Source organism: Rhineura floridana, chromosome 4, assembly GCF_030035675.1.
Source record: "Rhineura floridana isolate rRhiFlo1 chromosome 4, rRhiFlo1.hap2, whole genome shotgun sequence".
Taxonomy (NCBI): Eukaryota; Metazoa; Chordata; class Lepidosauria; order Squamata; family Rhineuridae; genus Rhineura; species Rhineura floridana.
The window spans coordinates 181,698,276-181,711,733 of NC_084483.1; the positions used below are offsets into that span (position 1 = coordinate 181,698,276).

Genomic DNA, 13,458 nt, shown 5'->3' on the forward strand with positions numbered 1-13,458 from the left:
TAGCAATGTCTCCCAGGGAGAGGTGGCACATCAAGAGAAGGCAGGAGACTTGTCTCCCTAGATGGAGTGCCTGCCTTCAGGCCAAGAATTCCCACAGTGACAGGGATTCTCATGTGTAGCTGGCCATGCTCTTCTTAAAAGCTTGGCAGGTAAGTAGGGAAACTCACTGGAACAACTTCACAGCTCCCAAGCAGTCTTGAAACACTTGGTAGTGGTCTTGGACACCTGGATCTTGGCCTTGATTCTGAACTGGACTTATTGTTGCTCCCCCTTTGCCTTGTAAGGGCATCAGGACTTCTTTACTTACAAGACAGTGCATCTGTTGACATTTTTTGGGCAGGAGTCAGGACATCTCCCTCTTTTTACACCAAGAGGATTGAACACTGAAAAAGCACACTTCTCCCATCCAAAGAGATTTGTTTTGTTAAGGAACTAATTCAGGGTGGGCCATCTTTGTCAGCCCAAGGACCCCATTTCCTCATGGCCAACCTTCCAGGGGTCATATGCCTGCAGTGGACAGAGCCAGAGCTGGCATATATACAGCACACACACTTACAAAGACTTTGACTCTTCCCGCCCCTCAGCAATCAAGCTTGAAAAAAAAAGGCTAATTTAGCCAGAGGATAGATCTTCATGGAGAGTCTAGCTGGAGAGCAGAGAGTTAACACTTTCCATACTGTCTCCATAAAGATCCCCTCCCCACAAAGCAATTAGGCTTGAAAACAGCCTTCCATTGGCTCCAATGTTTTCAAGCCTAATTACCATGAAGGGAGATGATTTTTGGTGGTGGCAATTGGGGGGAGGGACCCCAACCCAACCCTACCCTACCCTTCCCTTCCCAACTGTGATCCTCTGAAAATGCCCCCCATAGCATATAGGTTTAAAAATAGCCTCCCATCAACTCCAACAAGTGACAGCTGGGTTAGATTTATAAATTTGCATAACCAGTAATAGCTCTGCCTCATACATTTATCATATTTAGTAAGTAAATAGGATAAATATTAGGGATCAGCTGTAAGTGCCATCTGGGGTCCAGCAGAATGGAATGGAGCATTAGAGCCACGACCACATCTGAGGCTGAAAATGCCCCCACAGCATTTAGGCTTTAAAAACGTCCCATTGACTCCAAGGAGTGACATCTGGGTTAGACTTATACACACTCATAACCAATTATAGCTCTGGCTCACACATTTATCATATTTACTAAGTATGTCTTACATATATCACATTCATTAAGCATCTTGCAGCATAAGCTTGCCGCATCAGTGATATGGTTTATCTGAAATCTGGGGCAACCATTTGCACTCAGCCAGACAAAGAAGTCAAGACGAGACAAACACTTTGCCAAGTGTCTTTGTGGTTAGTACCAGGCCATTTGCGGTCAGTCATCAGAACAAACAATGATTTTAAAAATTCCTGATCTTGCAGGGTACAAGATCTTCCTGAACTTGCAAAACACGAAACTAAGTGACATGGGCGTACATAGTCAGGGGCTGTGCCAAAGGCAACAAAAGTTGGCCTGTTTTGAGGGTTATAGCCATGTATAGCCCCTGAGGAAATCTACCAGAATAAAGGCACATGTCACACACAATACAGGGTTTTTCATCCTTGAAGCCTGGGTATAAATTGAAAGTGCATGAGTTAACATATTTGCTATAGCATTTCTTTTTTTGTAGCAGGGATATCTCTTAACTAAAACTTTATAATTATTACTGCCATGTGGACTTACTCACTTTAAGGTAACTCTGCCCAGCCTTAGAACCTCAGCCTGTCTAGAGTAGTAAGAAGGGGCCTCTCTTGACAGGAGTTTAATCAATAGGTTTGGCCCAATCAGGCACTCCCCTCAGGCTGGGTGGAGCCCTAAATTCTTCTACAAAATGGCAAGCCAGCCTATAGGCAGGGAACACCCATGTTTAATTGATCCACAGATGACTTGGTTTCAAGAAAAAAACACTGTTTCTATGGAAGGTTGCACTGCTACAGAGAAAGGTATTTCTGTAATTACAAGGGCTAATGAGTATTCAAAACTATGCAGATTGTAAGAGGCCAAGTTTTCTTAATATCAAGAAAATGTCAAGGTTTTAAAAATTATGTAAGGTACAAGATTGCAAAGCATATGAGCTCTTTCTTTTGGATTAATTTAGCAGAGTTACCAAACACAACTTGGAAGGTGGCTGTATATTGAGTGTTGTCAGAGAAGACTTCTCTCTGGTTTCAATCACACAGAGACGTTTGTTACAGGAAACAAGAAAACTTAGGCTGCAGTCCAATACATGTGTACTGAGACGTAAGCTCCATTGGATTCAATGGGACTTACTACCAGGTAAGTGTATTGGATTGCAGCCTTAGTGTATTACAGGAAATACATACTTAGATAGAAGAGTTCCTAGTTTTAGCTAACTCAGTTGGAGATGAAAGGAGCCATGTTTGCTCTTTTGATCTCAACATAATAAATTGGTTTTAATATGAGCTCAGGGCATTTTGAATGTTGGACTAATATCTCAAACTCTACATGAATTCTCACCATATGACATAAAGCCAGTGAGACTAAGTGTGGCTAAGAAACTGAGGTACACAACAAGAAATCCCTGGTTTGAATTTCACTTCCCCAATGAATTCATTGAGCAGGATTAGGCAAGTCATGTCCTCTCAGCCTTTGCATCTGCAACATGGGGATACCAACACTTATCTTACAGGGTTATGACATTGATTACAAGAAGATAATGCATGTGAAACAGTTTGAATACTTAAAGATATTATATAAAATGTTAACTGTCAAAGCAAAGTTTATTTGACCATTTCTTCCCATGTATATTCTGATCTCAGGTGATGGTCTGAAGGCACATGAAGCCAGCACCCTGCTGAAGCTAAGCAAGGTCAGGTCTGGTCAGTGCCTGGATGGGAGACCACCTGGGAACCATATGTAAAGCTGCCTTGGATTTCTATCATAAAAAGAAAGGCAGGGTATAAATGTAATAAATAAATAATTTTCAAGAACAATCTAATCATAACAACCAAGCAAGTTAACAGGCTTTTATAGTGCCACTGCATTTACAATTACGTTCCACGTGCATTTTCTTACCACTGGGCTACTCAGATTGGATGAATACTTGTCATAATAAGCTTCTAATCTTCGTTTGATCCTCTTTGTCATATCCATATAATTTCCTGAACAAGCCCTCCAGTTCTCCTGCTCTGACTTCAGAAGATCCTGTTACAAAACAAGTCACAAAAAGCAGAGTTCTAATAAGCAGGAATGATATTCTCTGTCATACATTGTTAAACAATACTCAACAAAACTGGCCTTTCAGCAATTTGGCCCAGAATATTTTGTGTACTATATTGCTTAGGAGAGTCAGGATCAAACTAAGCACAATGTTAACTGTGTGAACACAATTAATACATAAACTTTGTTTGTCGGCATATAAAAATGGTAAGTAAAATACAATAAAAACCATGATAAAGGAGTTTACAAACTTCTGCAGTAAAAAATAATAAAAAGCTAGAATGGTGAAAACACCAGAGACAAAAAAACACAAGGATTGTATCTCTTTATGGTAGGCAAGCAATAAAATCAAGCCTCTACAGGCCAAAGGCCTTCCTAAATAGGAAGATCTTAATGTTGTGGCAGAAGAGCAACAATGGGGGGGGGGGGGAGAAATGACTTTTCCTAGGGAGTTCCAAGGTCTGGATGTGGCAAGGGAAAGCCCTTTGCCTTGTCCCAAACAAATATGGGTTCAGAACTGATAAGGGGGCCTCTGCAGATTATCTTAATAAGCAGGCATGCTCACATAGGAGAACAAAGTCTATCAGATACCTGGTCCTAAAATGTATAGGGCAAGAGTAGGGAATCTTAGGCCCATGGAATGAATGCAGCTCTCCAGACTTCCCTATCCAGCCCTTGAAGCTCCCACCACTCTTTCTGGATTGTTTTTTCTCCTGATCAGGAATACCTCTCTCTTGTCTGGACTAAGTTTTCATTTGTTAGCTCTCTTCTAGTCCGTTACTGATCCCATTACTGACTGATTCCGAACTTCCACAGCTTCCATAGAATGTGAACGAAAGGATGCTGAGTGTCATCAGCATATTGGTGGCACTGAACTACAAATCTCTGTATAACCTCTCTGGGTGGTTTCATGTAGATGTTAAACATCATGATAGACAGAACAAAACTCTGCAGAATCCCATAGGCCTAGGCCAACAGCCAAGGGAAGGAGCCCCAGAACCAAATGCTGGAATTGCCTCTCGAAGAATGGAACCACCATAAAATAGTGCCTCCAAGTCCCAAACCAGCCAGTTATTTGAGAAGCTACTGGAACCCACCCAGGAGATCCAATGGAAAGGTTTAGCAGAATGAACAGAAATGCATTCCCACCATCCCTGCACAGGTTGTGAACCAATATGACCAAGCTGTCACTATAGTTAAACTAGGCTTGAAGCCAGATTGAAATGAGCCTCGATACTCTCTTTTATTCAGAAATATCCTGAATTGAGAGGCCACCACTTGCTCAAACACCTTCTCCAACAATGGCATACTGGAGACTGGTCAGAAATTCTCCAATACAGTTAGGTCAAGAGAGGGCTTTTTAAAAAACCATTTCAATACTGTCTCTTTTAAACAAAATAGGATCATAAAGTAAGCCACTTTAACATGTGGGTGAAGCAAGTTTCCAGCACTTATGGTCATGAAGAAATGCCTGACGATGTGCCGACAGAGATGTGAATCATCATATAGATTCCAGTAATCAGAAGCTGTACTTGATACTGCGCAGTCGGTTTTCTCTTCATGTGTGTTAGGAACATAGTGAGCTGCCATATACTGTAGCAGATCAGACTATTTGTCCATCTAGCCTAGTAATGTCTACTCTGATTGGCAGCAGATCTCTAGGGCCTCAAGCAGACCTCTTTCAGTTTCCCTGCTACCTGTTCCTTTTTTAAAACTAGAGGTGCAGGGAATTGAGCTGAAGACTTTCTGCTCAATCACAGTGCTATTGTCCCTCCCATTTCCCAGCAATATGCTATAAATTCTTTCCTAATTCCTTAACCCCAGCTCCTAATTTAATGTGTAATTCTGTCAAATCCTAAATTTTGTGATTTGTGTAATTTATTTTGAATCTGTACTTCAGGCTTATTGTCTACAGCACTGAGAAACTGGTTAGTAGAGAAACGCCAAAAACACCCCCAAAACAGACCTTCCGATTACTAATTACTTCTGATTCACTAATAGGCAAAAAACCTTGCGGATTAATATGTACCTATAGCCAACAGATATTTCTATCAAACTTTAAAAAGCAGGGAAATTGTGCAGCTATAGTGAATGCACCAGGGGAGCAGGAGACCTGAACTCCTCTCTGAGATATTGGACTGCCCTACAAAGTTGTCAAAATGCAAACACAATTTGGGTTGGTCTTTCACAGTCCAATCCACTTCCTGTGTAGCTTGGAAGAATTTGGTAACATGTGCCTCTGAGCATATGGTGAGTGGTGGCAACACCTGCCATCTCCAAACATAGAGAATTATATTTTTGTATGTTTGTTGGTGTTCTTCTTACTTTGCTTCTTTCCTGTGTTACTAATGTTTCTACAGAGAATCTAAACTAGAAAATTTTATTTCCCTCATTATCATCCTAGAAATCTGTGTCAAATTTATTTTTATTAATTTCAATGCCTTTTTATTGGTCAATGTCATATGATGGTGAAGACAGCCTTTTGTATTTTAAATTGTTGGTTATGTTCTATTTCTATTTTGGGTGCATTAACAGTTGAATCTGAAACTGCAGTTTGATGTAAAATCAGACTGATTACAATATGTTGCTACTTCAGCAATGACTCTAGCTGTTGGGAAAAAGAGGATGCATGTTTTCAGCCTGCTATGTTTAAACCACTTCATTTAAGGCAAGGTGGGCACAGTCAATTAAAAACATGGAGCACACCTAGAATTTTTCTAGAATATATTTCATCTCCCACCGTTTTATCTTGTGCAAATTGACACTCCTGAGGTCCACTGGAGACTATTCTGCAGACGTCAGTGCTATTATGATGTTTGGAGTTTTTTACTGTAAATTTTGCAAAGTGTTGCTGTACTTCACATATTCATAGAAATAAAAGCAAAAGAAAATGATTTCCTATAGGAAACTTCACTAAAATTGCAAAGTAAATCAGACATATTCAAAGTGACCATCTGAACTATATCAACTGTCTTAGTAATGTTGCTTCCTCACTGCTAAAACAAGATCAGCACAGCACATGTCTTGTTTCTGTTATTTGGGCTGATTGCAGGTGTCGCCACTACTCACCATATGCTCAGAGGCACGTTACCAAATTCTTCCAAGCTACACAGGAAGTGGATTGGACTGTGAAAGACCAACCCAAATGGTGTTTGCATTTTGACAACTTTGTAGGGCAGTATAATATCTCAAGAGAGGAGGTCAGGTCTCCTGCTCCCCTGGTGCATTCACTATAGCTGCCCAATTTCCCTGCTTGTTAAAGTTTGATAGAAATATCTGTGGGCTATAGGTACATTCTTAAACCGCAAGGTTTTTTGCCTATTAGTGAATTTCCCTGCTTTTTAATCTGGGAGGTAAGAATGGGATCCTGTGCAAGCTTGCTGAGAATGGATTGATCATTTGCATGCTTATTTAGTTCAGTGGGATTTATTCCCCTGCAATCATGCTTAGGATAGATGAAATTGACCACAGAGGATGGGGAGAGGAGGGGGGAGAGGAGGAGGGTGGGGAGGAAGGGCAGAGGGGAGCAGGCAGGAGGGGGAGGGGAGGAGGACAGGTTTGATTATTTGCTTGTTTATTGAGTTTAGTGCGATTTACTCCCGTGCAATCATGCTTAGGATAGGTAAAACTGACCGGGGGGGGTGAGGGAGGGAGGGAGGGGTGGAGTGGGCAGAGCAGGAGGAAGAAGGAAGAGGGGGGAGGAGGAAGGGAGAGGAGAGGGGGATAAAAGCAGGTCTGATCATTTGCATGCTTATTGAGTTCAATGGGATTTACATCTATGCAATCATGGTTAGGATAGGAAAAACTGACCATGGGGGAGGAGGAGGGGGAAGGAGTATATTGGAGGGGGGCAAAGGAAGAGGGAGGGGAGGGCAGGTTTGATCATTTGCATGCTTATAGAGTTCAATAGTATTTACTTGTGTGCAATCATGCTTAAGATAGGTAAAACTGACCATGGGGAGGAGGAAGGGGAGGGGGAAGGGGAGGGGGAGGAGGGGGAAGGGGAGGGGGAGGGGGAGGAGGGGGAAGGGGAGGGGGAGGAGGGGGAAGGGGAGGGGGAGGAGGAGGAAGGGGAGGGGGAGGAAGGGGAGGGGGAGGAAGGGGAAGGAGGGGATAGGAAGGAAGGGGAAGGAGGGGATAGGAAGGGGATGGGGAGAGAGGGGCAAAGGAAGGACAAGGGAAGGGTCAATAGGAAGGGGATAGGAGGGAGAAGGGAGGGTGGGTTTGATCTAGGGTTGCCAGGCTCAGGGCCTGAGAATGATTCAGTATCTTTAAGAGAAGAGAAAATTCAGCCAAGTACAGGTTTTCTTGCAATAATGAAATGGGGAAAAACCACAAGGTGAAATTCTCCCTTCCCCCTGCACAACTTTTAAAGATACAGAAGACCTCTTGGAGGCTGGGCCTGGCAACCCTAGTTTGATCATTTGCATACTTTTTGAGTTCAATGGAATTTATTTCTGACTTTCTTCAAGTCGACCGGACTTATGACGACCCTTTGAATAGGGTTTTCATGGTAAATTGTATTCAGAGGTGGTTTTACCATTGCCCTCCTCTGAGGCTGGGAGGCAGTGTCTGGCCCAAGGCCAGCCAGTGAGCTTCATGGCTGTGTGGGGATTTGAACCCTGGTCTCGCAGGCCCTAGTCCAACACTGACCCGGGGAAGGAGTGGGGAGGGGGAGGAAATTGGGTGGGTGGGCACTGGGCAGAGGGGAAAACCCTTTCCTTTCCAAAAGGAAACCATTGTGAACAGTATCATTCTTTTTCAGGGTTTCCCCAACTTTTTATTCTACAGCAGGCACATGTAGCCTCCCACCCAAATTTAAACCAAAGCTGTTTCTGGCCACATCCACACCAGGCCTTTATTTCACTTTGGACAGTCATGGCTTCTCTCAAAGAATCCTGGGAAGTGTAGTTAGTGAAGGGTGGTAAGAGTTGCTAGGAGATGCCCTGTTCCCCTCACAGACCTTCAGTCAGAGTGGCTGACTGTTAAACCATTCTGGCCACGGAGCTCTGTCAGTGGAACAGGAGTCTCTTCTCAGCACTTCAGAAACCACACTTCCCAAGATTCTGAGGGAAGCCATGACTGTCTCACGTGAAATCAAAGTCTGGTGTGGGTGTGGCCCTGTCCAGCAGCTGTGAGGCTTTTAGAACACTGACAGTTGGTTCTTACTGAGCATGCCCCGTGTTATCATAGGGTTCCAGCCAAAATTTATTAAATTAATTAAAAATCAGCCAGGCATTATTTTAACTTTTAAACTGCAGAAGATGAAGGTGCAGAGTGTGAGGCAAGATGAGTATTAGGATTACAGGTACTCTGTGAACATGGCTGATTTGTAATGAATTTCAACAGATTATGAGGACTCTGAGAGAAAAAAGTCCAAAAGGGCTGTGGGTTTTTGTCTCTTTCTAGACTTTGAACTCTCGATTCTCTGTGACTGTTTTGTGTATCGCCATGAAAATTGAGAGGGTTGTTAAGCAAGTGTTTCTGAGTTCAGGACTATAAGTTTTGTAAGGTTTTGTTTTGAAATGAACTTATGGGAAGCATCAGAATGGCATGGGGGTATTTTAAATTTAACATTGCGGAATGTGAAAAATCCACACTGGCTATAGTATACAGCCACTCTCGTGGCTGTATAATATAGCCTGTTACTATGTTTTTAGGAAACAGCAGCTTTTATATAAAAGTTGAAATACTTACCAAGCTTTATGGCAAACATATGTTTATTTAATTAATTAATTAATTAATTAATTAAGCTTATATACCGCCCGACTAGCAACAGCTCTCTGGGCGGTGAACATTAAAAATACAATAAAAATAACACAATACAGTATATCACAATACAAAACTGTACAAAAAACTGTACAGTCTAAAATCAAAATATAATAATTTAGAATTAACAGGAATTAAAATGCCTCAGAGAAGAGAAAGGTTTTAACCTGGCGCCGAAAAGATGATAGTGTCGTCGCCAGGCGCACCTCCTCGGGTAGACCATTCCATAGTTCGGGGGCCATCACTGGGAAGGCCCTAGATCTTGTCACCACTCTCCGGCCTTCCCTATGAGTCAGAACCCAGAAGAGGAGGGCCTTCGTAGTAGACCGTAGTGTACGGGCCGGTTCATATCGGAAGAGGCGTTCCGACAGATATCGTGGTCCCGCGCCGTATAAGGCTTTATAGGTAAGTACCAACACTTTGAATCTGGCCCGGAAGCATATGGGAAGCCAGTGCAAATGGGCTAGCACAGGTGTTATATGCTCAGACCGCTTAGTTCTTGTTAGCAGTCTGGTCGCCGCATTTTGCACTAGCTGTAGCTTCCGAATCGTCTTCAAAGGTAGCCCTACGTAAAGCGCAGTAGTCCAGACGCGAGGTTACCATAGCATGTACCACTGATGTGAGGTCCTCCTTACTCAGATAGGGACGTAGCTGGGCTACCAACCGAAGTTGGTAGAACCCATTCCGGGCCACCGAGGCTACATGAGCCTCAAGTGTGAGGGAAGAGTCTAAGATGACTCCCAGACTACGCACCTGTTCCTTTAGGGGGAGTGTAGCTTTAGCAAAATGTAAACGTATTTTATGTCTTAGGATTTTTTTTCATTTGGGTTTTAAGTTTTAAATGGTATGTTTTAAAATTTGTTTTATATTGCATGTTTTTACATCTTTATATATATATATATATATATATAAATTATCCTGAGTCACCTAGAGACCATTGGGTATGAGGTGACTAACAAATGAACTAATTAACTAAATAATAATTATTGTGACACCCCTGTAAATCAATGCTGGCCCACTCCTCTCCCTGTGTTCTCCTCTCCCCCCCCCATTCTGGTTTGATATCAGTTTGCTTTTTTACTGTTGTTATAAACAAAAAACCCAAAATTCAGCAAAATATTAATTAAAAATAGTTGGTATAATAAAGCATAATTGAGTCAGATGCCATTAGACATTAAGCAAGAAGAGAAGATGAACAATTTAACAGTATCATGATCCTGTAGGCATAACTGAAAATGTGCTTTGTCTCACCCACTTGCGAACCCTTTAGAGCAGGTGTGGGGAACCTTTGGCTCTCCAGATGTTGCTAAACTACAACTTCCATCATCTTCCGCAAGCATGGCTAATGACCGAGGATAATGGGAGCTGAATTTCAGCAACATCAGAAACGCCAAAGATTCCCTAAACCTGTTTCAGAGACTCATAGAAACTTGAAAGAAGGCAGCTGTTTTTATTATGTAAAGGTCAAGACTGTTGTTGGCCTGAAATATTCATTCAAATGGCATGAAATGGAAATGGACTGCCTTCAAGTCGATTCCGACTTCTGGCCACCCTATGAATAGGGTTTTCATGGTAAGCAGTATTCAGAGGAGGTTTACCATTGCCTTCCTCTGAGTCTGAGAGACAGTAACTGGTCCAGGGTTACCCAGTGAGCTTCATGGCTGTGTGGGGATTCAAACCCTGGTCTCCCAGGTCGTAATCCAACACCTTAACCACTACACCACACTGGCTCTGATTCAAATGGCATACCTTACAGGAAAAGAACCTCCATGGTTGAACACCTCCATGGGAACCAGGAACAATGCAGGCATTTCTAAAGTACTTTGCAAGCAAATATACTTGTTTTGTTTGACTACAGGATCTTAGGACTGGTGATGCGGAATATTTGCAGTAGTTCTTGCAGTGACCAATATTGCTCTTCAGAACGTACAGAAAATATCTGGTGCTTAAATGCATGATGACAAAATATTCATTTTGCCTGTTTCTTCATTTTTAAAAAATGTTTCTGAGTCCAAAGTCATGTCAACTATGATTAGACACCACCACAAAGTGTGGACAGATGGCAAGATCCCTCCGCCCCAGTGCATACCACCTTCAAATCTACAGGAGTCAGAGTGAAAGCTGAGGAGAAAAAAAAAGAAACCATAAATAGCAGAGAAATGACCAACTTAAAACTACACCTTCTTACTACTTTCTAAAAACAGTATTGATGTAAAAATGTGATGAAAACTCCCACAGTATGCTCAAGAGTGCCAATATCACTACAAAAGATATCTTAAAAGACAACAGATTACTCAATTAAATTTCACAGCCTAAGGTCCCAACAACTAACAGTAGCTCCCTATAAAGTGCCAGGGGATTTACACCAGGGATTCAGGCAGCGGAGCCCAAATGCCTTATTTCCTGCAACACTGAGGCTACTCAAAGGCTGATCTTTCTTGCACTCTTACAATGGACAGAGAAGGAACTCTGGTTCATCAGTTTTGTTGGATCAGGGGATCTAACGGACCAATAGAGACATGGTTGTTATTGGCTCTAGATATCTATTACTCCAGATTTCAGATCTGGTTCCTTACCACAGCAACTCTGAACCAGAACCTTACACTGCTGACTCAGGTACTTTGGATCCTGGCCTATCCATGGCATAGGTAGATTTGTACCTTGGCCTTGTTGAAGCTGCATTAAATATAGCGTGACATACTTTTGAGCAAACAATCAGAAAGTTGTACTGTTACTATTGCTAGTGCAACCTAAGCTGTAGCTATTTTATACATATTTGCTATTTTGGTCTTTTAGTAAATAAGAACATTTATTCTCTATAACGACACCATAGAGATTTCGGTAGAATTTGGTTAGATTTCGGTAGAAATCGTATTTCAAGTTTTATTTAGAGCAGAAGCAATGAGCATCTCTACTTACTGTATTTAATAAAATCCGCAGGAATGGAGCATATAGAACCATCTTCTATCTTTTATCTCTCTATCAGCAGGCACACAATAATCTAGGAAGAAGCGCGAATCTCACAGTGGATTCCGTTGCAGCTAAGAGTCTGTTGATAGCAGACAAGCAGCAGCATGGCGAGACGAATGATGATGGCGTCATAGGTAGGCGACTAAATCCCTCAGCTGCCCTTACTCGATGTGCTGGGTAACATTGCCCATAAGCAAGATGGCAGAGGAAGGCAGCTTTCTGTAGTCATCGCCTTGCCCATAGACAAGATGGCGACGGAGCGCCAGAAGTCTCTACTAATTTTCCCTGCCCGTAGATAAGATGTCGGCGAATCCGGATCCTCCTGTCTCCATTTTGGCTTTGGGCATTCAAATACAAAAACTGATTTTGAGATCATTATTCAGCTTCTTTTTTGTTTTTAGTTACCTTAACAATCTATCGGATATTCTACTGCGGTCAAGTGCCGAAATAAAGATATATACTTTAAACTTTCCAGAGAGTTGGAATTTTTTTTGAAAGGGGAGGAGGTACTGTGCCTTAATATGACGGGCAGAAAATCAACTGGTGAAGTTTCCACCTGTACAGAATAGAAGAGATAGGGAAGAAGCTTTATCTACTAATTTTTTCTAGCCATGCTGTATGTTAAAAGGCAGAGGAACCCCGACCAGGGGGAGGAGAGTTGCTAAACATCTTTCCTTTTTGAAAAGAAACTTTAAACGGGGCAATAAACCTCTTGCTTGAGGTAAATATGGCTTAATGCCTTAGCAGTTATAATCAGCCCCCGATTCTTCCATGTCCTGTCTCAACTGTTTCTCCTCACGGTTGCCGCAGCTTAGGCAAGGTCACTGTGTCTTGCCCTTACCAAAGATGGTTCCTAAAATGCTTTCTGTCTCTCTCCCGGATAAATGGGAGGTTCTTTCACAGCTGCTGCTGGAAAAGGTTTAAGCAAAAACTCCTCAGCGATCAGGCGGGTTGCTCCATGTGGGTTGGCCATTGGCCGTTGCGCTCTCTCTCTCTCTCTCTCTCTCTCTCTCTCTCTCACGAGGCGGCGGGACACTCCATGGATCTTACGGGCTATTAGTTTCCCGCTGAGTTCTCTTCTTTCTCCTCCTCCTTCACCACCCTGCCTCAGTGTGTTTTGCCTTTTGGGCGCACTCCCTCAAGTTTGAGCTCAAGCGTGAGCTGCTCTCACCATGAGCATTTCTCCTCCTGCTGACAGGTGTCAGGCAGAAGGAGAGGAGGGAGACCCCAGGGAAGGCTGGGGAGGAAGCAGGCAAGCAGCCGCTAAAGCCCGCTGGATGCTTCTCAGACAGGTACAACCACAACAGTAACGTTTCGTTTTTCCACCCAGGAGCTGCGTTAGGAACGTGCGTGCCGCCTCTCTAGCATCTTCAACAGTATTAATTTCACTTTGTTTTTTTCTCAATGACACTGTGAGGTAAGTTGTTCACGCCCCCATTTCACTGATGGAGGGGGGGATGAGATGAGTTGCCCAAAGGGTCCTCCTCGCTCTC

General features: G+C 42.8%; 2 protein-coding genes across 4 annotated transcripts in view; one reads left to right on the forward strand and one right to left on the reverse strand.

The window, feature by feature from the left end:
• The window catches only part of PREPL (prolyl endopeptidase like), a 67,814-nt gene extending 54,798 nt beyond the window's left edge, over positions 1 to 13,016 (reverse strand). Inside the window, exons 1-3 of the mRNA XM_061625414.1 lie at positions 11,915 to 13,016; positions 10,745 to 11,116; positions 3,083 to 3,211 (exon numbers count right to left, since the gene is read on the reverse strand). Of these exons, the coding sequence (XP_061481398.1) occupies positions 3,083 to 3,211; positions 10,745 to 10,951 (336 nt within the window). The 5' untranslated portion in view covers positions 10,952 to 11,116; positions 11,915 to 13,016. The remainder of the gene's footprint in view (positions 1 to 3,082; positions 3,212 to 10,744; positions 11,117 to 11,914) is intronic.
• CAMKMT (calmodulin-lysine N-methyltransferase) overlaps positions 12,889 to 13,458 on the forward strand; it is a 455,076-nt gene continuing 454,506 nt past the window's right edge. For all 3 annotated transcript variants that reach the window (XM_061625416.1, XM_061625417.1, XM_061625418.1), the window contains exon 1: positions 12,889 to 13,257. In XM_061625416.1, the coding sequence (XP_061481400.1) occupies positions 13,138 to 13,257 (120 nt within the window). In that variant the 5' untranslated portion in view covers positions 12,889 to 13,137. The remainder of the gene's footprint in view (positions 13,258 to 13,458) is intronic.